Here is a 25,654-nt window from a genome sequence, read left to right as displayed (position 1 = left end):
ACGAGACTATCAGACTTTGCAAATTGTATTTAATGCTTTAAACACATGGTTATGAAATTCGATTAAATTATTAATTTTAAGACTTTGTTACTCTAATTTTATGTTGCTCTACATCATGTCAATTTTACCACTGGTTCCACCTCGTAGAAACAGCAATATGTTTTCTGGACAATTTCCTTTGTCATGACAACTTTCGCCTGTCATGGTGCCAACACTTTTGATTGCACTATGATATAACCTAGAAGTGCAATCTCTGTCTTTTGAATATCCTAGCAGCACACCCTTTGGCGCAACTTTGTGGGAGTATGACATCGTTGTTTCTGCTATCATTTATATCTCTACCTCCTCTCTACCCCTTCCTATTACCAGACAACCCCCAATTGAGGCGGCATCATTTTGACATGGGGGGGATAACTACTTCTATTTCCTTACTTTCCTACCATCCCTACTTACAGATTTTTCATATTCTGTTTTTGTTTTTTATTTATCGTCTTTGTTGATTTTTGGTACGCTCAAATTTAGACAAAGAATTACTTGACATCGTAACTAACATTACACATTGTAACAATAATAAATATAACTCATAGCTAAGTTCATGATGACTTATTATACCTATTGACTGTTATCGTATTAGTTTGAGAAATAAAATGTTAAACTGTAGCTGAAAAGTGTCGTTGAGAATTTATAATTTCTCTGTAATTAACTTCGATATATATAAAAAATGAGCAAATAGATGACAAGACTAAGACACAACCCCACTAAGAGCATATACAATTTTAGCATTAGAAAGGCGGCCTTTTCAAATAAAACATGTACATATATCTAAAACCTCGCATTAAATAGACCTTCTTGTCTTTAATTATTCTTCAAATGTGTGTTATAAAAGTGAATATCCTGTATAATGATTCTTTTCACTCTTTCACTTCATAAGTAGTAAAGAGATTGTTTCTATAAATACACGTTTGTATAGTGTATCAACCATTGAGTATAGAAGTTACATTCATCTCATGTTCATCTGTTATTGGCTAGTAGTTTCTGTTTCACCCCATACTTAAGATGTTTAAAGGAACAGTAGATATTTCTAAGAAAGCTAAATTCAAGGAGTCATAATAACGTCGTTTACCCTATAATTATGATTTTTTTCTTAAGTAGTATATAAAGGAAAAAATATATTTTTAAATACCCCTACGACATTCGCAGTATATTATTTAGTATTCTACAACTTGTTTTGGCGCAATATATGAAGTCGTTTATGTTGTAGGCTGGCAAGAGAATAATAAGAAGAAGAATTACAAATGAACCATTTTGAGTAGCTTAAAGGGTTGTTTAAACTGAATCTTTGCTACTTAAGGTAATTTTTGTGCGAACGTTTTTATAATTGTTTTGTGCAATTCCTTACGATACCTATTATGAACCACTATCACGGTTTGGTACATAACTTTACGTTACCATTCAATGGTGATGTAGCGCCCACTTAAGTTCCATCTGCTAACAACTCCCCTTCAAAGTCCTGCTAGAATTACATAAAACTATTATAATAATTACGTGGTTTGCTGCATAGTCATCCACTTTTGTTATGATTGTAATACTTGACAGATGTATTCTACCTTCCTAGCTATGATTGAAATTGTATATGATTTTACCCTCTCACTTATTTGAAAAACATCTCTACATGTATAGTCTGTGACAGTCTCTGAAAAAAGTTGTCTTTAGAAAATTTATCGAAAGAATGGTCTTTCATAGCACCATTTATCCTATTATTTAGATAAGTCCTAGATTTATCCTACAGTAGCACAACGGTATGTCTGCGGACTTACACCGCTAAAATCCGTGTTTCGATACCCGTGGTATGAACAGCTATCCATTTGTGTAGCTTTGTACCTAATTCAAACCAAACCTAGATGAGTATTTACTCTCGTTGAAAATCAAAGATAACTTAGCTCATATTCATTTTTTTGCATGTTAATCACAGTGTGATCACATATCTGTATTTATAATACCCCAACAATTCCCTAATACATCACTTGATCAATCTATATTTTACATATGCAATTTAATAGACTTTTCTATAAACACGAATTTAAACAAATTATTCAATTCGAGCTACAAATTAAAATTATGAGAAAATTCAAACTTTGAAAAAGAAAGAGAATTGTGATAAAATGTTCTATAGCAAATAATAAGGCAGACAGTATTTTACAACTTAGAACTATTTTATTTGATGATTTAGTAACAACTAGTAGAATATATTTGTGGATTAAAGTTCCCAGTGTGAATGAGTTAATTATAACCAAGCATAAAGTATTCAGAATTTATAGATTTATGTCGGAAATTATGCAGTCATTTCTCCTATTTCTAAAATCAAAGTAAATTATGAAATTAAACAAGTCTTATAGACTTTTAAGATTGGTAAAGTTCGTCTTAAAATCACGCAAATTGTTTTTTGCCTATATTTAGTTATACAGAGAGAGTTTATAAAAACATTTCGCAGCTGAGTGCATCATATCTCGAATAGGTGTCACGTTGCAAGAAGGGGAGCTGCTATAACCTAATGTTTGATCAATCACACACACATTTCAAAATGTGCTCCTCCACTGTCAAAAATACAGTGTATATGTGTTATAGCGGACATTAGAGAAAAAAGATGCATTTTATCTTGTATGTTGGCCACTTCCAGGATAATTGTATTCTGAATGTTTGGAATCGTGCGAAGCTTCTCACAATGACTGGGTCACTTCAGGTACACTAATAACCAGAAATGATCTGGTGTTACGTGCCGTGAACAAAGAGGCTATTCACAAAAACCTGAAATGATTTTGTTCTGCAAATGCTCCCGCAATAGTTGTTTCACCTGTGTATCAATAAATGAAGAGACGTAACCCTGCATGAAAATATTATCACCTATCACATTTCGTTGCTGCAATATGAAAATTGTTTGTTTCTTTTAAATTTCTCTCAAAGCTACTCAAGGGCTATCTGCGCTAGCCGTCCCTAATTTAGCAATGTAAGACTAGAGGGAAGGCAGTTAGTCATCACCACCCACCGCCAACTCTTGGGCTACTTTTTTACCAACGAAAAGTGGGATTCACCGTGCCATTATAACGCTCCCGCGGCTAAAAGAACGAGCATGTTTGGTGCGACCGGGATTCAAACCCGCGACCCTCGGATTACGAGTCGAACACCTTAACAAACTTAGCCATGCCGAACCATGAAAACTATTGGTGGTATTCATTGCATGACACCATGCAGCATTAACTGTGCAGGTTTGTAGTGTCCATGTGGTGATGGTTTTTAAAAAAGTGCGGTTTACTAATAATGACAGCTGAAGAATCACGCCACGCTGTCACTTTACCATCATAAAGATGTGTCAGAAATGTTATTTGTGGATTATTTTCCGATCAGATAAAGCAGTTGAAAGTGTTGACACTTACAGAATTCTAGAAGATTGAAGAGAGCTTAATCAGGCCATAAGATATTAGTAAGCCATCTTTGACTTCCAGTTTTGACAAGAACTCCAACGCAAAATCAACATGACAAGATAAATTCGTCTCACTGAATGTACTTGAGCATGATGTATAGTGTAAGGAAGCATTCGGTCAACTGAAAAGTTTACAAATAGTTGAAATACAAATCCAAACATTGAACGAACTAATGTGCACTGCTATTACACGTGTGGGTGAACTGGCTTGTTCTCCCACAGCATAGCTGACCTAACTGATTGTTTCAATAGGTGTTAGTAGTCTGTGTGAATGTCATTTATCACAAGTTCAGCCTTTCTCAACAAATGTTTCAGGAACTTGCACGCCTCAACTCTTTAACAAGGTCCTCTGGAGCTGTTATGCACTCTACATTATTCTCTGAGAGTTTATTCGGCATTACATCTTATAACACAATAACACTTCACTAATTATACCTCTCTGCAAACTTCTACCCATGACAAATATGCGAAGAAAGCACTGATGCGCCCGTGGTGGCTTGTGGAAACTTGTGGAAATCACCTTAATACATATGTATATTTTCATTTTCCCATGACATATTGTTTTTTGATATACGACGCCCTAAACTGCAAAAATTGTTTTATAATCCCCAAGTAATTCAATACATTCCCTTCAAAAATTTAGTATTCATTCTTTGAAAGAGTTATATATACGTATATATTGGTGTAATTATGAAAATCAGTTGACTTATGAGTTATTTCGTTAAATTCAGAATTTAAACAAATAAAATCAGCCAAAAATAGCTTAACATTAAAGAAAAAAATTATCTTTATAAATAACAATGTAATGTATCACTGGGATTACACTGTAAGTTATGGGGGCTGTATTGCTAAGTACAAGAAAAAAGTATTTTATTAATGTTTCAATTTATTCTTGTTGAGTTGCTTTTTTTATTGAGAACAGCCACTTCCGATAAATATCCACAGTTATTTAACACTAATTATAAATGTCAGGTATGCTTGGGTACTCATACCACCTCCTCAATTTAAATTCAAGTCTTATTTCATATAAAAAATCAGGATTAGCTACAAAACAAAATGATAATATGAAATCATTTTACTTACATGTATATCCTCTTGGCTTATTGTTGAAGTTTATAATAAGGAAATTAACTTATACTATATCTCAGAAAGAAGAAACAGCTCAAAAAATACTTTCTAACTTAGAAATGAAGATAAAAGAAACCGATAAATAAAAATTCTTTTTAAGAACCAAATTATGTGTAATACAACTTTATTTTGACAAACTTTAGCAATATCCCTACACTCTTGTTAATACGCGATTACAATTCAAGTATACTAAAAAAAATTGATATCACTACTTATATTAATGCAGTCACATATTCTTATTTCTAGACTGGAAATCAATACACGATTCAAAATATGTTTTGCGCGCTTTTCAAAGTTTCTTACAAGATATGAATGATCCAGATGGGAAAAGAAAGCAACACAGAAAAATAAAAGATTATATTCACATGTGTTCTAATAATTCAGCGGTTACTTTTATGAAGTTATAGAAATTTAAAAAAATTCAACGTATGAATTTAATATTATTACCAAATATAAAATTAGTACGATTATGTTAGTATTGATTCAGGTAATAAACTTAAAACAAAACCAATCTTATTTAATTTGTTTGTGACCCAAAAAAGTTTTGGTGTCAATGTCAGAATAAATTTAAAAGATATAAATATTTTACTCATCATTAGAAAGACGTTTCTCAACTAAAGGTGAATCACAAATGTATATTAAACACGCATGTAAGTACGTGCTTAGATTGTTTTGTTTTTTGGAATTTCGCACAAACCTACTCGAGGCTATCTGTGCTAGCCGTCCCTAATTTAGCAGTGTAAGACTAGAGGGAAGGAAGCTAGTCATCACCACCCACCGCCAACTCTTGGGCTACTCTTTTACCAACGAATTGTGGGATTGACCGTCACATTATAACGCCCACACTGCTGGGAAGGCGAGCATCTTTAGCGCGACGCGGGCGCGAACCCGCGACTCTCAGATTACGAGTCGCACGCCTTACGCGCTCGGCCATGCCAGGCCATATTCAAAGCACTGAACAAATAGAATATTGTGGTAATTATTTGAAAAAAAAAAAACACCGGAGCAATTATATGCAACTTATTTTTGATTAAGAAAGTAAAATTCCAAGAAAAAAAATTATCATGTAATGATCCGCCACTAGTAATAATCCTTTAATAAAGAAGGCGTCTTAGCATCTCTGTATTGCTGCTATACAACAATGATTCTATATACAATATTACTCTCAAACTGATATCCAGAACGTATTATAATATCATTCTCAAAATAATATCTAAACCTAAGACTGATTTCTGAAACATATTACAATATTTTTCTCAAACTGGTTTTTTTCAGCATATTACAGAGTTATTCTCAGATTGCTCTGAAAAACGTATTATAATGTTATTCTCATCTGCTTTCAGGAACATATTACGAAATTATTTTCAGGCTTATGTCAAAAACGTATTACAAAGTTGTTCTCATGTTGCTCCTTGAAACGTATTACTATATTATTCTCAGTCTACTCTCTGGAGCCCTGTATTACATTATTTTTACTTTGTTTGCAATTTCTTATCATGATGACCTCAAAACTGTCGTGAATAAATAACTTTGTGACATTTACAAAATACTCTAATGTTGACATGAATTACTACCAAATGATTTGTAATAATAAAGACAAAATAAATTGATTTTTTTATTTTTATTCTGAAATTTCATGAAATAATATTAAAAGTATAGAATATTTTTGCTCATACAGAGCTTATGAGGTTGGCTGCAACACAACAAACATGGTAGTGGTCGGAACACTATTTACATAAACCAGTTGTTATAACAACTGTGATTTAATTACCATTACACACTTTTCTTATTTTTGAAAAATTCTAAGGGACTTAATAAATAACTAATGTTCAAAAACTTTAAGCTTCATTCTAATGTTTTATGACAAGTTTTATGAATCAATAAAAGTATAACATATATGTTTTTGTTGCTAAGCAACATGACACAAAAGCCGTTGCTGGAAAGTAGTGTTAGCAAAGCACACTAGCTTTTCTACATATTAAAATTTGTTATATAAGAAACCACTTTTTATGTGATTTTTTGTTAGCTTCCCTCCTTAAAATGGCCTACGCGTATGCACTTCAATAAGATTAGCAATAATGCCCACATGCACGCCTTCAGGGTCGAGAGCTCGGAGCTATGAAAGTCACACACCTTTTCTATGTGGTTTTCACTAGTTTGCCTTAAAGAAAAATGTACAAGCGAATGTTTGGCGCGACGGGGATGCGAACCCGCGACCATCAGATTACGAGTCACACGCCATAAGGTGCTTGGTCATACCGGGCATTTGGAAGTGTAAAGAGAAAAGGAAAAACAATGTATATAGTCAATTGAAGAAGGAACTTGGCAGAAATATTGTGGGTGTTGGTTGTAGTGCTCAAATTGTACATAACTGTCTCCAAACTGCAGTTAATGTCCTTTCTACTGAAGTAAAAATCTTGGTGGTCAAAAATTACAAGTATTTCTATATTTACACTGTGCGTGTTACACACCTAATTCTGTGAGTTTGTAGAAATTGGGTACTAGATTCTCCAATATAGAAATACGCGATTCCTGTCTTTGTTATCAGCTGTTGAGACAATTATACAGATTTATGAAAGACTGAAGTCATATTTTTGTTCACAAGAACAATGGCCATTGTTGATAAAAAGATTTTTTGAGAGTAAATGTGGAGAAATGTATCTATGGTTTGTTCATAAATAACTAGGCTTGTTCAACAAAGTGATTTTAGCCATGGAGATATTGTTGTAGAACTTAATAAGTTGAAAAGCAATCTGAAAGAAAGACAAGATAATAACCTTATTTTCCTTGGTGCAAAAATAATACCCAGTGTGCTAGAAGAAGAGGGAGTAGACTTCATTAGGAAAGAATTTACCAGTTTTTATGATTGTCTTATATTGAGCTGTGGGAAAACAGTTTTGGTGGTAGGGAATATTTTGTTTGGATAAAAAACAGTGTTTTCGTGTGGTCTGACGTAGAAGCAGCTCCTGAAAAAATCAATAAAACGCTTCGAAATGCTGCAGTCAATGTTCATAATCTGTCTGATGAAGTTGTTCTTGCTAAATTATTCTGGTCATCAAGATGTGACGCGTGGAAAGAATAGATAATAGGTTGTAAAGAAAAATGGGCAGAACTTTTCAACCACTTCAAAGATCAAAGTGTTTATGTACCTAATCTGGGGCAAGTTATAGAGTACATTTTTGTCCACCAGGCACTTCTGCCCCTGTTAAAAAAGTATTTTCAGTGATGAATAGCCTTTGGTGTGTTTCCCTTATAGCAAAGCTACATCGGGCTATCTGCTGAGCCCACCGAGGGTAATCGAACCCTGATTGGAGGGTTTTAAGTCCGTAGACTTACCGCTGTACTAGCGGCGAACAGTAGCATTTGGTCTCAAGAAAGAGGTCTAATGAATGAATCAACAGTAAAAGGACTGTTGCATTATAAACTCAATATTGACTTGAGTTGCAGTGAGTTCTTTAAAAAAATAAAAACTAATAAAGATTTTTGAAGAAAGTTCATTCAAGTGAAAAACGTGAATTGTCACAAAGAATGTGTTCAGTGAAAAAATAATTAAATTTTTATGTTCCTTGCCTTGCTGAATTTAAATAAATGTTAGAGACATAAACAACCAGTATTCCTTTTTTTGTGGCAGCATTAAAGTTTAAAGGGAGTTAGGTTATGAAAGCACTTCTTTATTATGCCAGTGCCGGTACCTATAATAAAAATTGAAAACTGTCCCGGTTTGAGGCTAGAAAATTATGCTAAACCTAAATATACATTATTTTGTACTTTGAACTTATATGTATATTTTCTATTTCACTACAAGGAAGAAACGTCAGTATGTAAATACATTTATTCTCTTCTTAAAGTTTGGATAAATAATAAGTCATTCTACAAATTGTTTTAACAATTATGAAAATATAATCAAACTCAAGCAAGCTATAATTCGATCACATTTCCATTGAGAAGAAATTTCACACATCGTTACATTCCTAAGTCCTTGTAATTGCTGTGCTTACCCATTTTTATATTTTTTATTTCTAACGCCTATGATGTTATCACATATAGATTGCTAGATGACGGTTTGGACTGAACTAATTAACTATTCAGTAAAACCGCAAGTTATATGTTATTTTATATAGTTTACTTATTATAGATGCATGTTTTCCCATTGAAATTAAACTTACAGTAACAAAATATAAAAAATGCGTATCATTTCTGTACAGTTATATATCTATCTAACAACAATAAGCAGAAGAAATTTAAATTTAAAGGATTCCATGACAAAGGTATTTCATTTCTTCCCGAGAGAAGCCCCTCGCTATTGCAACGGGAGGTCTACGGATTTACAACTCTAAAATAAGGTGTTCGATTCTTCTCGGTGGGCTCAGCAGATAGCCCTATGTGGCTTTGCTATAAAAAAAAAAACACAAATACACACCTCAAAGAAAAATATAAGTAAGTAAATAATGCATTGAATGATTTGCCACGCAGTGTCACAGCGATATGTCCACGGACTTCAATGCTAGAAACCAGGATACGATACCCGTGATGAGCAGATATAGCATTTTATGTAGCTTTGTACTTAATTTCAAAAACAAACAAACAAATCGAATTATCTAAACATTTAACGCATATTATACTGACAATTGTTGTTAAAATCTACATTTTTGTCATACTCGAATTCTTAAATTTTAATTGCCTTCTTTCTGGATTAACAATTGTCAACAATAAAAACAAGCTCTGATTATTTCATCATGCTAATTTCGAAATTGCCTATCATATTATTTTTAATTTTTAACGTAATAAAGTGAGTATCTTCATATTAAATTGAAATGTTCATTCTTCTTATAAACCTTTGATATAATTAACTTCAAAATCTACATAAAATAATATATATGTTCCCAAGATTAATATGAATGAAACAATACTTGCAAATAGAGTAATTATTATGAAATAAACCTTGAAATAACGTGAACGTGGTTTCTTATGTATAAGAACTAAGAGAAAAATTCTAAGAATTTTGTGATAGAAAAATAAAATCCATTGAATCTTACTTTCTTCCTGATATATTTTTATTCGCATAATTCAGTAATGCTGCTCTGAATTTACATAAAGGCTAAAAGCTCTTGTTAAATTATTTCATTTTATTCTTTTGTTTATCTTTTGTTCTCTGAACTCTACACATTTTTATTTATATTGATTCTTAATTTTCGATGTTCGACTTGAAAAATTTATAGAAAATTCTTTGTTTCCATGAGTCAGTCGTCCAGCACCATTTCAAACCACAGGTTCTTGGTGAATTCGTCATCAAAAATAACTCTGCAATCCTGCGATGTGAGGTACCTACTTTTATCCGAAAGTTCGTCAGCGTTGACTCGTGGTTAAGAGATGATAATGTCGAGTATAGAAAGAACTATTCAGACGGTAAGTTTTTTTTTGCATATTCTATGTTGCTCAGAGTGCTTATTTATTACTTGGAATGTGTTTGAGTGCGATGCATGCTTTGTAGTTTGACAAGAGTTTATCATGTCCATCAATATTTCTAGACAATGTTAAGAAAACAAAAGGGTTCAAAAATAAATTAACTACAAATGGGTAAAATCCTGTTTCCCAGGTTATATGGTTTCGTATTTTTGAATTAATATTTTTACGTGTACGTTTATGGAACACCAAACGTTAACATCAGGGGTTCGATTCCCCTCGGTGGACACAGCAGATGGTTGATGTGGCTTTTCTATAAGAAAAGAAACACACAAAGGCACACCAAATAAAATATTTCAAGAAAACTGAACACAAGAGACATATTTTCTGCGTGGAAGCATAACTTGATTAGCTATAAAACGAAAGTTCTAGAAGATAATCAAAATCATCTTGTATTTATTCGTCCTTTTAAAAGAACGTTTCTGTGTGTTTAAAAGCTGATATATCAAGAAATATCTCATGCGAAATAGTGAATATTAGGTAAAAAGTAATGTAATCCTAATTATGTATGTTATAGAATAACCTGTATCATAATATTGTGACATTTTCAAAATAGGTTTTAAATTTGTGAGTTGTAGTTTCGGAGCCAAACACATCTAGCTTAACAACTGTTGGTACCGTTTTTAATAAAATTAAACTATTTGTTATTCCAACAAATACAAAAACGTTTTTTTAATTCTAGTGGCTACGGCTCAACAACAACAAAATCTGCATCTTATTGATCTAATTGATCCTAATCCTTCCTCGTAAATACGCATGCGTTAATTTATTCAGTAATTTTGTCTTTGGATTTCGCGCAAAGCTACACGAGGGCTATCTGCGCTAGCCGTCCATAATTTAATAGTGTAAGACTAGAAGGGAAGGCAGCTAGTCATCACCACCCATCGCCAACTCTTGAGCTACTCTTTTACCAATGAATAGTGGGATTAACCGTCACATTATAACGCCTCCACGGCTGAAAAGATGAGCACATTTGGTGCGGCAGGTATTCGAACCCGCACCCCTCAGATAAAAAGTCGATCGACTTTATCACGTGGCTATGCCGGGTTTCTTCGCTGTCACGTGTCTTGTTCACTGAATTTCCACTTTTCTAATGCTGAAGTTATTTCTTCCATCTCACGTCGATAATTATGGAAAAATTTGTTATTTGTGTTCTTGTACTCTACGGTAGAGCGATATATAAGTCGAAATAACATTTTGCTGATCAAACGATTTGTAGTGGTTTTTAGGTTAAATGTTTCATTACTCGTCCTCATTTTGATGTTTACATTTAAACACTTTGGAGTTTTGACACAATAACACCATGGTTGTTGTTATTGTTGTTTTCTTGGTGCGAAGCTCTACAATAGGCTATCTTCACTCTTTACAATGTGAAAGTCGAACTCCTCCGGGGATACCACCATGGTCTAAACACTCAACTAACTACAAGTTCTACAAGTTACAAATATTTGAGATAGACGACATGAAAATGTTCAAACTGCGGCGTACTCCTAAGAACTGTGACTTCCAAAAGAAAATAGCCGTTTGATCTGGCTTTTTAAGTGAAATCTTTTATTTAAATAATTAATATGTGTTTGAATGAAACGTTTCAGCTGTTCACAGAATGGATATTTTAATGGAAGTAATCAATTTCTAACATTGTCATTAAATTTTAATATATATATATCAAATAGGTAAAATAGTTGCTATTCTACCGATATTGGAACATTTCTAATATTACTTTTTATTCCTATTTAGGACAAGTTCACGTTCTTCAAACAGGAGAGCTACTTTTGTATAGAGTTGAAAATACCCATTTGCACACATACGCTTGTAAAACCAAGCATAGACTAACTTGGTATACCGCTACCACCTCTACCTATGGAAAACTTACAGTAAGAGGTATTTTATAATTTAATTTATAACTTTTTATTTTTTACTTTGCGTGCCAATGAAAGACAGTTCATAAAGCCTTCACAAATAATATTAATGTAGTTCATTGTTAATTAAATATTTAATAGATGAAATATATAAAATACACCCTGTGCAAGTCATTCAGAATACATCTATTTTATCACACCGTAGTAGAACAATCTTAAAAACAGTATATCACGCATTTTATTAATTACTTTAGATGAATATGTTCAGCTCACGCGTTGTAGTAAAAGACATAGTCTACAGTTATTATGTTAGTGCGTTTAAAACACCAAACTTTGTCATTCCATTTCCATTTACTATCTGTTACCGACTCAGCCCTTCCATTAAATGCTCACAGGGTATAATCACACTTTAAAATGACTTTAGTTAATTGTCACTAAGATTCAACTTTTATAAAAATTCATTAAAACTAAATGTATATACAAATCAATAATAGGTTTTAAACTTTTGAGCTAAGGTCTATTGAAAAAATGCTACTTCTAAATCTATTAATCTAAATTATCTGACGTCATTGGAGGAACCAAACGATATATTTACCTCCTTTATAGGGCAGAACATTAATGTCTAAAACCTACATACTTTCAAAACCAGATTTGTCATACAATTATATTAGATTTGCTGTTGCAATGCTTTCTATTAATTTAAGTGTTTGTTATTATTCGATCCACAACTCCAACCTACGTTTCGTTCGATTGCGTAGTATTATACGAGTTGTCTTTAGTTTCATTCATGTTGCTTTCTTTCCTTCTGTCCCTAGAGATGTTAAGTGCAGCACACCTTGTATAAACTGATCCGAAGCAGTAAAAAATGAGAATAGACGAGATTCGACTCCACTGTTTTATTGATCAGAGAGATTCCCCAACCAAGTACACTACTACATAGTAAAGTACTATAACTCTCAGTTTTCGCTTCATTAGTTTTAAGGACAAAATATATAGGTGGTTTCTAGAGCTTGAAAAACAGGGAAATGAAAAACAGAAAAATAAAGTACGTTAGATAGTATAGAATGGTTGTTTAAAACAGCTGCCCGTTAAGTAAAATCATTGTACGAATCTTACCTGATGCCAACTGCAGCAAGTATCTGCAGTTCTAGATCAATATTTCATGTATGTTAGCTTGAAATTTATTTTTTATTGATTTTCTAAAACCAAGAAAAACATACAATTATATACACTAAAACAATATACTTGGTTTATTTATGCAGTTTAGTTTCACAAAGGTCATAACTGTATTATGAGTTACCTGCGATTCTTGAAGTTAATGTAAATATAGCCTTAAAACTATTCAATATTTGATTATATATCAGTCTTCCTGTACTCTATATATTTAAGTTCATGTTCTACTAGACTCCAAAGAAACAATTTTTATGATAGTTATATCGCATATACATCAATAAAGTAACTTATCTTTTGAACACCATATCGTATCATTTAACACATAAAAATAAAGTTATTGTTTAATATTATATCCCCATGAAATTTATATAAACATTCTAATACATTTATGATGCACAAACTATATAAATTGGTTTACTCTAATTCTTTTAATATTTGGATTGTGCAAGGTTATCCGTAAATCAGTATATATTCCATTCCTACAGAGCCTCGTGGACTTTCTAGCCCAAGATTTGTTCTAAACTTTTCTTCTGTTAAAGCCACACTGGGCGATATGATCGAATTACCGTGTATTGTAGAAGGATGGCCAGTTCCTAGTGTTAGGTAAGGATGTTAAAACATTAATAATTAAAAAAGATATATTGTATTAAGAACTGAATGTCTTTCCTCGACCTTACAATGAAAAATATTGTAAACTATATGTTTTACAATATGAACGACATATATATAGGCCCTCTCAGTGATTCAAGAGTCCCAGTCCACTTGTACCTTTTGAGATCCCTGGCTACGTAATAAAAATGAAAAAATGATGGCACATGAAAACAAATAAGCCAATTATTATTAGCCAAAAAGAAAGTGAAAGGTAATTTTAATATTTTATTTGCATATAATTTTCAGCTTTAACTTAAGAGTGTGTGTCACATTTTGGTTTGATTGGAAGGCACATGAAAGCTTAACAAACGCAAAAGAAGATAACAAGGGCCTAAGTTTGAGGTCCCCTTTGACCTTGAGAATATAGCTCTCTATATATTATATAAATATACACATATACACATGAAGAGAGAAAGGTTAATCTGTTTGAGGATTTCGAACTCTCAACAAATTTCGACACTCACCATACATATATTAGCTTGTATAGATTTTTGTGTACTTATCGATGATATCTGGAAGGTGCATTGACAAACGTGTTACAACGGGAATCTATCATCTGAGAGAAGAGATAGTTTTGATAGTTGCTAAACATCACTAGTGTACATATCGTTAATTAATCATACCTATGCATCTTACTGTCGTCTTTATTAACCTTTCTTCTGTAATTCTTCTTTATCAGCCAACTACTTATTTTCTCCAAAGTTTTTATACAACACTGTATAAGCTGGAGAATAAAGCTAGGCAGGAAGTATGGGCTCTTGTAACGTTAAAATTTGAGATCATGAATATTCCAGATACATTAAAACAATATACAACTATAATACCTCTCAACCTTTCTTATTTTCGGCATTTCGTTTGTAATATTTTATCAAGGAAACACATGAAACGCTTTGAGCACGCTTCAAAGGGAAGCGTAGCAGAGTTGAACGGCAAATTATTTAAAACAATACAATACACTCGAACTTTGAATAACTAACCCCTTTGGTTAGTATTTATGTTTAGACGAGGTAGTAATGAAAATCACAACCATATGCAATAAAGACTTAGCATAAAGTGATAATAAACCATCATTTAGCTTGTTATATATAATTAATTACGTAATAATATTATAATAACAATGGTTAAAAATAGACAATATTCACAGTTGTTCGTTTCAATTATCTTTATTTTCTTCAATGAATGTAATGGTCGCCTTGTGTATAAACGTGCTGAGTTCGTTTGGAAACGAACCGGAATTTATTTTCAGGAATCATTTTGGTATTTTGGCAACATTTGCCTAGACCTTCCTATGCTCGCTTTAAATTTTTTCAAGCAAAACAAACTCAGTCCTTTTGGCAAACGAACCGAAAACACCTGTCTAGGTACATTCTCTGTTCTATTCGTTTGCCAATTGAGCATTGTTATTTGCACTGTTCTTTAATAATTGGTTTGGTTTGAACTTCGCGCAAAGCTACACGAGGGTTATTTGCGCTAGCCGTCCCTAATTTAGCAGTGTAAGACTAGAGGGAAGGCAGCTAGTAATCACCACTCACCGCCAGGTGGTTAAGACACTCGACTCGTAATCTCATTGTCGCGGGTTCGAATCACCGTCACATCAAACATGCTCGTCCTTTAATTAATAAACGGAACAATACTTAGTTCCAAAAAGGTTTAGCGTAAACAGGCCTCTACTTGTTAGCAAAACGCTTTTAAAGAATTAAATAGGTCATTCGTCTACGAAAGCAAAATTTCACCGTGAAATTCAAAAACATTATAGAAAATACATTCGTTGTTACTCATCTAAACAATAAAAAGTACTTCAAAGTTGAAACTTATATAATAACAAATTTTATACATAGAAAATGTTATTCGAAAGTTTTAATTTTGGGATGATTTCAGTGGTTCTAAACGAAACAGTTTGTATTGTTTAACTTTTTTCTGAGTATATTACGCCACTACTAACCTGCTAGAGGGAAAATCCAAATAATTTTTAACAAATTAATGTGAATTTCAACCATGTAGTTTCGATACAAGTGTTAGTTATCACCATTTGATTTCATCAAGGAACATAGGGCCGCAATCGCTTGCGGATTCTTCAACAGGTATTTAAGTGAGTAGGTTGTTAGCCCACTGCACCGAGCCGTCCCTAATTTAGTAGTGTAAGACTACAGGGAATTTTAGCCAATTCCTGTTCCGCAACCTCCGTTGTCATAAAAGAGTGCCGAATACACTCAATTTTAGAAAATGTAAAAAAAAAATGAATTCAGAAATAATTCAATGGAATCAAATGTACGTGAATTAAAAGTATTGCTTAGTGTCATACTGCAATAATTACATAATCACTTACACAAACATTGTCCTCAAATATAGCAAAGGTTTTTTTAAGTTATTTACTTCTGAGTTAATATTCTGATATTTCTTTCGTCATAACGTAAATAAACTTTTTTTAGTGTATTAAAGGCGAATACGTTTTCCGCACCAATTTTTAAAATGCCTAGTCTAAAGATGTATAATCGTGACGATTAGACAGTGTTATAAGTGATCTAAAATCATAATTTATTCTTCAATTTTGATGAAACTTTAATGATATTTACATAGATAACATATTTTAATCGCATTTTTCACAATGTAAGTAAATTTTCCACATTTGTTTGAGAAAAGTGTATAAATGGCCTACGAGACAAGTAACATAAAACGAAGACTTATTTAGTGCAATGAGAAACTTAAGACAACTGTACATCCACTGGCTCAATGGACAGATGAGGGCACAGTGTTAATATTAACACTAATAGCAGGTGCAAGTCTATTTTTGTAGTGGACATCACCTTCATTTCATTTCTTTTTTTTTATTACAATTTTGATGTTGTTGTTTAAAACATCAAAATAAATTTATGTGTTTTAATGCCAGACGTTTCCAAATCTGTTTTCAGTTTGATATTTGGCCCGGCATTGCCAGGTGGTTAAGGCACTGGACTCGTAATCTGAGGGTCAGGGGTTCGAATCCTTATCGCACCAAACATACTCGCCATTTCAGTCGTGGAGGCGTTATAATGTGATGGTCAATTCAATTATTCGTTGGTAAAAGAGTAACCCAAAAGTTGGCAGTTGGTGGTGATGACTAGCTGCCTTCCCTCTAGTCTTACATTGCTAAATTAGTGACGGCTAGTGCAGATAGCCCTCGTGTAGCTTTGCGCGAAATTAAAAAAACAAACAAACTTGATATTCGCTTTATATACCACTAGTTGTACTAACAACGTTTTGCATATTTCCTAACCAAATTTTTCTGTTTAACGTGATATAATTTGAATTCACCAGAAACTGAGTTAAATTATAACTTAAATATAGAAGTCAATTAAATGTCGATATTGGTTCAATTCACGATACTTGCCAACAAAATTGATACTCAAAGTTTCCTTCTTTTGTTAATATAAATATACTTTAATATACAAACAATAATATAATTAAAAATAACACGTATTACAAATAATGATCTGAGTACAAAAGTTGTACAGACTTACAAACAATAACGAAACTTCTTTCTGGTCTGGAACTTCTGGATGTATTATCGAAGCTCACGATAAGCGAGTTAATTTCTAGTTTATGCAGGTACAATTCACGTACAATTAATTAAATTAACAGGAAGCTAGCTAGCTGTATGTTCTTCGGTCTTCGCTTATGACACGTCGAGATTTTCGCTACTAAAATTAATTAATGTCTTCCTAAAAATATTAATGTCTGATATGAATCTACTGAAGTCAAATGGTTTGTAATGTTCAAATTCTATTTCTGAAGTTTTCGATTATTAAGCTTTATTCACAGTTACAGCTTCCAAGGTTTATAGTATACCAACTGTAGCAAACCAACAATATATACAATCTGTCTGCATCGCGTTAGTTACATTTATATGCGTGAGAAGAATTTCGAAAAGTTTCAGCTTGCACAATACTTACGACATCTTAGTGTTTATATACACGCATACATTGCTGATTCTTACACACAAGAGTCTTCTAAACATTAGTGAATAGAAGGAAATCACACAGAACAGACTTAACGGTATAAGCTATGTATATTTCTAAACATAAATTTAAGTTAAACAAACATCGATATTAAAATAGATATATAATAGTAAATCCAACACAGCTGATATGAAAAATCCCATATTTTTAACTTATGTTCTTCTTTCCTCTTCTTTGTTACAAAACTAGCACTAATTATTAGATTCTTAGAATGGTATAACTTTTTAGTGATTAATTCGTTTAGCCAAAGCATTTATCCAAAGTGATTTGCAAGAATTATTTAGGCAATAAGATTTCTGTATATTTTGCATAGAATTTGGATAAAAAGTTCCAAACACTTTGCAAAAAATCCCCACACGTAATAAAGGGTAATACTTCTTTTGTTTTCAATTGTATTATATGCTTCTACTACAGTAGTGAGTTGTGTAAACTTCGAAAATGAAGAGATAAAAGTTTAACTTTTTGATATGTTGCTAGTACAAAAGACCGTTTATGCCACAGTTTTAGTTTTGATGGTTTTTCGTTGTTGTTGTTGTTTTAGAACTTACAGTATGGAGTGAAAATAAATGTTATAAATGTTTTTCGTGGGAAAAAATAAGGTATGTGTAATTAGATCATTTTGCTCTCGATGTAACAAGTTTCGCTTCGCCGAAAAGATTGCTTTATTTAGGCCATGTTTACGTTAAACCATATCGGCCTAAGCAACTTCTTGAGTCGACATAAAATTGGATTAAAATATATCACATATATTGAATGAAACCTTTTGATTCATGATGGACTATATTTAGAGCTGCAATTCCTACAAATATCACGCATAAAAATAACATTTTTTATTTACAGCTATTATATAACTTGTAAAAAGTTCGTCTCAAATCAAATGTCAAACTATTTCATTGGATGCAATAAAAACAAACAATACATCTGCATCGAATCAAGGCTTTTAGAATCATGATAAATTATATGATATAAATAGAAGGAACACGATGTAATAAGTATATACATGATTATTTGTATATTTCTATTTTAAAAATAAAAAAAAAACTTATTTTAAATATCTTAAGGAAATCAAAGTTTATTACATCAATCAGTCGTAATTGAGGTAAACGATGGGGCTTAATTTCTTTATGAAGAAAGAATCCTTGAATTATCTGTCAAGAAAATTATTTATTCTCTTGATTATATCTTTATTTAATGCTTTATCTTTACAGATTAAACGTACATATAAAGTAGTGTTCGATAACAGCGCTGGTTAGAGGAATTATTTTATTGCATTGTTCATAGAAGTTCCGTGATCCTAATATGAAACTTCCGTCTTGTTTCTCCAATACATTTATTATAGTGAGCTTTTATGGTGTATTATTCAGTCAAACACGCAAGCTATTTTCTGTTCTAATATTAAACACGTTCTTCTTTGAAATTATGTTTATAAAACACCAATTCCAATTTTAGCTCTTAGCTATGCTATTGAATAGTTTTATACGAAGTATTTGATTAAATTGTTAGAATCGTGGTTTCATATTTTCGTTGACATATATAACTGGGTTTTAATTTTTAAAGAAAAGAGAACATGTTTTTCTGTTTGTTATCTGTTGTAACCAGATAAACTAAAAATAATGTAGCATCTACAAGCAGTGATGTGAATTCAAATCCAATGGCCTGTAGTTTACTCTAATGTAACAAATGTTTGATGCAGCAACTTACTTCAAATAAAATTATGTTTGACGCCAAATTATTTTACACTTGTATACCTTTTTTACTGCAGTCCCATTATAAAACATCTTCCAGAAATGTTTGTAACTCAAATATTTATAGTCTATAAATAAAAAGCAAAAAGGTTTTTTTTAAATATTCTTACAAATATATTTGAATCAATCACTTTTGGTTAGGCTGAATGTTTCTTAAAACATGATGATGCTTGAGTTGATTGTCTTCATTTAATTCACCTTTCAACGTGTTTTTTTTCTTCTCATTTTTATGTTTTGAATTACAATGTAGATATTTATGCCTTTGATTTATTTGCATTGCTTTCAGTGTTGGCAGTAATTAGCTATTAAGTTATTTTTAACATTTTCGCTTTCACATATTTGTCATTTTTTTTACGTAATTTTAGTTCCTGCTTTTCTCGGATACTTAGATTAAAAGACTTGAAATTTTTAAAACATTTTATGACATAATTGACTTAATGTTGTTTATTGCCTAGCTTGCCTGTTCTTGATTCGCAGTTGCTGATGGTTTACTTTTAATATGCTCCTAATGGTACAGCAGTGTGTCTACGGGCCTACAGTGCTAGAGATCGGGTTTCGATACCAGTGGTAGGCAGAGCATAGATAGCCCATTGTGTAGATTTGTGTGTTTAATTTCAAACAAACAAAAACTTTTAATGCATTGTATTGTTTGTGACATAGCGTAGAATTACTAGCGACCGAAACAAACTAATTTCTCGATTTCAAATTGGATTATTCTTCTTATTACGACGGTTTTTCTTCTCAGACAAAAGAAATTTTAAGCAGAATGATGATAGGTTTAAAATCTCTATTTAACATTTAGTCTGTTTGAAGATAACTAAATTTAGACATTTTAATATACTTTGTTCGTCTCTTTCTGTTATCTTCAAGTACTTGTGGTAAGAAATTTCTTTTAAGAGTATAGATTTAGACGTTTCAGTTTATTAATAATGTCTGTGAATAGCCTTTGGATCCTTTCAGAAAAGATTTCTCTTTGCAACGTTTGAAAAAAACCTTAGTTTTTGCCGATAATTCTTACTAAGTCACTTATCTTAAAAGAATAAACATCGACTATGTTTCTCGCAACATATCCCTGATGTTTACTCACTCTTGGTTCTGCTTTTTTTGCGCGTCTATTACGATAATCTGATAACGAAACCGTTTATGCAACGTTTTTGCAACCTTCGTTGTAAGAAAGTTCTGTTCGAATGTTTATATTTGTTTTTGACTACCTCAGAAGCATTACGAAAAGTTCATCGATACCAGAGAAGTGCCTAACGTGTTTTTTAATAATTTAAAGTATACTGGAGAATATTGTACACTTTCTGATAAAAACCTTAAAAGGGTGTTATAATAAACATTTTGGAAATAGTTAGTTGTTTTTTTCAAAGGCAAGTTGTATCTCAGTCCTATTTCCTACTTCTTATTTTACAATATTTGTTCGCAGATATAGTTATCTATAAGTCTACAATCTCATTAAAGATTACAAATATAGTATTGCCTAAATGTTTGTATGCTGTTATTATCTACATGCATCAAGTAGTTATTCTTATAGTAACGAGTAGTAACAGAGAAGGAATCGTATCATCGGACAAACATGTACGAATTTTTATTCTGGTCTGTATGAGTTGTTGTTAACGTTTGTTCATCAAAACACACATAAGCAGCTGTTTTGCATAAAAGAGTGCACTTTTGATATAATATTTTTCAAAGTAGGTTAACGCTTTGTTCAAACACTTTCTTTGTACTTGGTGTAGAGTCATACCTTATCATATGCCAGACGTTACAGGGCATGAAATTGTTCGATTGTTCAAAAATGGTATGAAGCAAACGATTATTGCCAGAACGGTATTATGTATTCAGTAAACATCATTGGACTAAAAAAAACGTTGTTCCAGAAAAGTCTATTGATAGGCGCCGAAACAAATACTGACCAAGATGGGCGTGTTTTTATCAATTAACATGTTGAAAGAAATATTGCAACGCCTTACAACAGGAATGGTATGAGCACGTTCATTCCAAAGTATCCAGAAGAACAATGAATAGGAGACTGACCAAACAAGGTATTTTGCAAGAGGGGCTATCTGCAAATCTGTATTGACTAGAATTCACTGCCGTCTCTGGGTTACTTGAGCAACACAGTTCTCCAATTTACAGTTAGGACAATGACGACATGTCATATTTTTAGTTCATTAAAGCTGATGGTAGACTCGCATTTGTTGTTTTCCTGGAGAACAAACGAGGGAAGACTATCATTCCCACAGGGAACGTGTAGGAGGCGGTTCAGTACATTTTTGGGCAACTACTCATTATGATAGAAAACTGCTCTTCTTATTCTATAAATAAACGTCAATAACGTCTCCTACAGGCATCATATGGAGACGATATTACTGGCACATGCTAGTTCAAGGTTTGGCAATAACTTTATGTTCTAGGATGACTATGCCACTGGTCACAGTGCACGTATTGTACAAAAGTAAATTGACCTAGAAGACATTATAGGATTTCAATGGCCTCTAAGTCTCTAGATTATAATCCTACTGAAAACAGTTGGACAAAAATGAACCCAAAAATTGCTAACTACAACCATAAACCAATTACTGTAGCTGAATTACAGCACCTTCTAGTGACAAGTTTGGACAAAATCACGATTGATTACATTATTAATCTCATCGACAACATGCCACGTTGCCTTTCGGAGATTGTTAGAGTACGTTTGTTCTGTGTTTTCTGTTTGTTTTTGTTTTGTTTTTATGTTAAGCACAAAGCTATAAAATGGACTACTGTGGTTTAGAGTACGAGGAAAACCAATAAAGCACTGATTGTTTAATATGAATTGATATAAGGTTACAGACGCTATTTATATTAATTTGATATCATTATATATGTTTTGTTGTGGCAGGTGAATGCAGAATTTTACATCTTTCTGTAGGTGTCTGATAAATTTAAATGTTATTCGAATGAATTGTTTTTGATGTCCATAAAACCTGTTTCATTATACAAATTACTTACATAACTGTTTAATATAATATGGATTTCTCAGATTGACAACGCTAAATATATTTCTATTACACCTTAATAGTAATGACTTTACTTCATACAATTATGTGTATATTTTTCCCAGATCTGCAAATGAAAATAATCTATATTTGAAGTGTTTTAAAAAATCTATATTAATTTAATGTAACTTTCATTTTGATTCGAAAGTGTAAACAAAAACTAACACAATACGTTTGCATATTAAATGTAGTACTGGGAATAAATTACAAATAATTTTAATTATAGCATCTACATTTCTAGTCTATGTTTAATGACATACACCTATTCGTTTCATCACTTATATTTTTTTAACTGGTATGCATGTTCTAAAAAAATCTAAATCCTTAAAGTTTGGAGCTCCGCTATTCATCAAAAGGTGCGCTTAATATGTATTAAGTAACTAGAAGAAACAATAACACCAAACTATCCATAAAATTTGATAACTATCTAACTATCTGCTGATTTTACAGAGGGGAATCAAACCCCTGATTTTATGGTTGTAAATCCGTAGACTTACCGCTGTACCAGCGAAGGACTATTGAATATAAAGTTGATAGATGGTTTTGCAACATAATTTTATTAAAGTGTACCCTGAAATCATTAAGATTATGATTAAGGGTATGTTTCAATTATACTTGCCATAAAACATCAGTATCAAGGCTACTACATCTTTGTCATTTAATTCTTAATCTAGGCCCTAAGTGTTTTTCATAAATTAGAGAAATGTATATTAACAGTATTCCATCCATATTACGTTCGTTATATCTATCGCTGACGACACATTTCCCTCAATTCACAGCTCATCAGGCTAGCTGGACGCAACAAACACAATACTGAGGGAAAATTATTTATATGACATTTATTACAATAATAAATTTTATTGTGGATTTCATTTTCCAAGCTGGTGAAGCATTATCATAATTAAATATATTTTTAATAACACATTTGTGTTAAGCCTATTATATTACATATTTTCTATCTAGTCCCATAGAGATTTTTCAAGAATTAGAAGTATGTATAGTTAAATATAATTATGCTTCGTCTGCTTGGAAAAATCGAAAGATATGTATTGTTTTACTGTAAATTCACTTTAATTATACCCATATTAGTTGTCTGTTGTTTATTTCCTCAAATTTATATTGAGAATTAAGATATATAAGTATCAAAGTAATTCTTTAAGTTGCTCTACTGAATGTTTAGGGTACAGTAAAAAGGATAGTGGGAGGATAACTGTGTGACTCGAGAAACTTTGTCCTTTAAACATTTTTTTTTCTCTCTCTCTTTGCTATAAGCAGAACTTTCTTTATAATTTATTGTAGTTAAGTAAAAGTTACAAAATGGGATATTTATGCCTCAGTCACCGCGGATATCAAAACACTATTTTTAGCATTATAAGCCCTCAGTCCTGCCATTAAGCCATTGTATTATAAAGCTTTGCTTTATTTTTTCATAAACGTAATGCTCTAATTCAGGTTTTATCACTTTCAACTTCCAAAATATGTAGCCTTAACTTTGGAAAGGTAATTTATGGCAGGGCTGTTTTTAGAGACAGAGAGTTACGTTTCTTACAGGCACTGTTTTTTACTGACATAGGTAAACAGAGGGTTTATACTATACATTAGTTTGCGGACAATGTTAGAATATTACTATATTTTTTTACTGTAAGTAAATTTACGGATGGTTGGCTACCCTGATTCGTAGACTGTGACTTGTTTCAGTTTTATTGTCTATACTTAGGACATCATTTGTAAGTAGACTGTAAAATAGGAAATAGCATTGTGAGGTTTAACTATTTGCAACCTACACAGTGCCAGTTATCTGACTTTAAATGTGATTATTTTTGTTGTAATGCTTTAAAGCAGCAATTTTCTCTCTATGGTCTGAGAATTCCTCTCAGGTGATGCGTTGAAACGTTACACAACACTATGTAACAAAATTTTTACTTTTTCTTGTTCCTTGGCAGAATGTGTTATTTCCCAAATGCTTATGCCTAAAATAAATGGAAAAGACCTATTTTATTCTTCAAACTTTGGTTTTGGGACCAAGGAGCGTATAACGAAAACATGATGGGAGACTATATTTGGGGGCTGATACGTGAAAGTGATTTACAACATAAGCAATTAAGAAATAACACATACTATCCAGGAACAAAATTTGTGTTACATAGTGTAATTACTGAAAGGAAGCAGTGACATAGTTATTGATCCCATTTTGGTCAATTTGGGTTTAAAAAATATTGGTTGTCTGCGAAGAAAAGTATGTGAGAACCAATTTTCTGATTTTCTCTTTTTTTACGTACGTTTCCACAAAAAAAACATAGAATAATAATCTATTCATGCTCATTAAAATAATCAAACACTGTGTTATTGGCAAGTTATTCTATTTTTACAAAGGAATTCCGTTTACTTATAACCTCTGCCCGGCACGACCAAACGTGTTAAGGCGTGCGACTCGTAATCTGAGGGTCGCGGGTTCTCATTCCCGTCGCGCCAAACATGCTCGCCCTTTCAGCCGTGGGGCGTTATATTGTTACGGTCAATCCCACTATTCGTTGATAAAAGAGTAGCCCAAGAGGTGGCGGTGGGTGGTGATGACTAGCTGCCTTCCCTCTAGTCTTACACTACTAAATTAGGGACGGCTAGCACAGATAGCCCTCGAGTAGCTTTGTGCGAAATTCCAAAACAAACAAACAAACAAACAAACAAAAAAGCTTTGTGCGAAATTCAAAAACAAACTTACAGCTTTCCTTGTAATATTATTATAAATTTGCTAGCACTAATGATAGCTTAAAAGAAGCTGTTTAACATATTTATTAGAGTCATAATTTTCCGTAACTTACATTTGTTTTTCTATATTAATTAAAATACTGTTTTATTATAGATGGTACAAAGAACAACATGGAAGACTGAATCCTGTACTGTCAACAAACCGTTTACGGAATAGTCATGGTATTTTAACCTTTCGTACCACTCAACGTGAGGACGAAGGTGTTTATGTCTGTGTAACGAACAACATTGTTGAGCAGAAAGAGATTAAAACAACCTTGAAGGTGACGAGTAAGTTGTAAACGGTAAAATAACTTACATATACAAAAGTGACTTCACAAACTGCAAGTAAATAATAAGAAACTAAGTAAGTTGACTC

The 25,654-nt window shown here is 32.3% G+C and overlaps 1 protein-coding gene across 2 annotated transcripts in view; it reads left to right on the top strand.

Moving 5' to 3' along the window:
- LOC143252850 (cell adhesion molecule Dscam1-like) overlaps positions 1-25,654 on the top strand; it is a 133,906-nt gene that overhangs the window by 56,317 nt on the left and 51,935 nt on the right. For both annotated transcript variants that reach the window (XM_076505622.1, XM_076505621.1), the window contains exons 3-6: positions 9,851-10,012; positions 11,807-11,950; positions 13,587-13,704; positions 25,391-25,566. In XM_076505622.1, coding sequence (XP_076361737.1) covers positions 9,851-10,012; positions 11,807-11,950; positions 13,587-13,704; positions 25,391-25,566 — 600 coding nt within the window. The remainder of the gene's footprint in view (positions 1-9,850; positions 10,013-11,806; positions 11,951-13,586; positions 13,705-25,390; positions 25,567-25,654) is intronic.

Source organism: Tachypleus tridentatus, chromosome 6 (genome assembly GCF_004210375.1).
Source record: "Tachypleus tridentatus isolate NWPU-2018 chromosome 6, ASM421037v1, whole genome shotgun sequence".
Classification (NCBI taxonomy): domain Eukaryota; kingdom Metazoa; phylum Arthropoda; class Merostomata; order Xiphosura; family Limulidae; genus Tachypleus; species Tachypleus tridentatus.
This window is presented reverse-complemented; position numbering and strand designations above follow the sequence as displayed.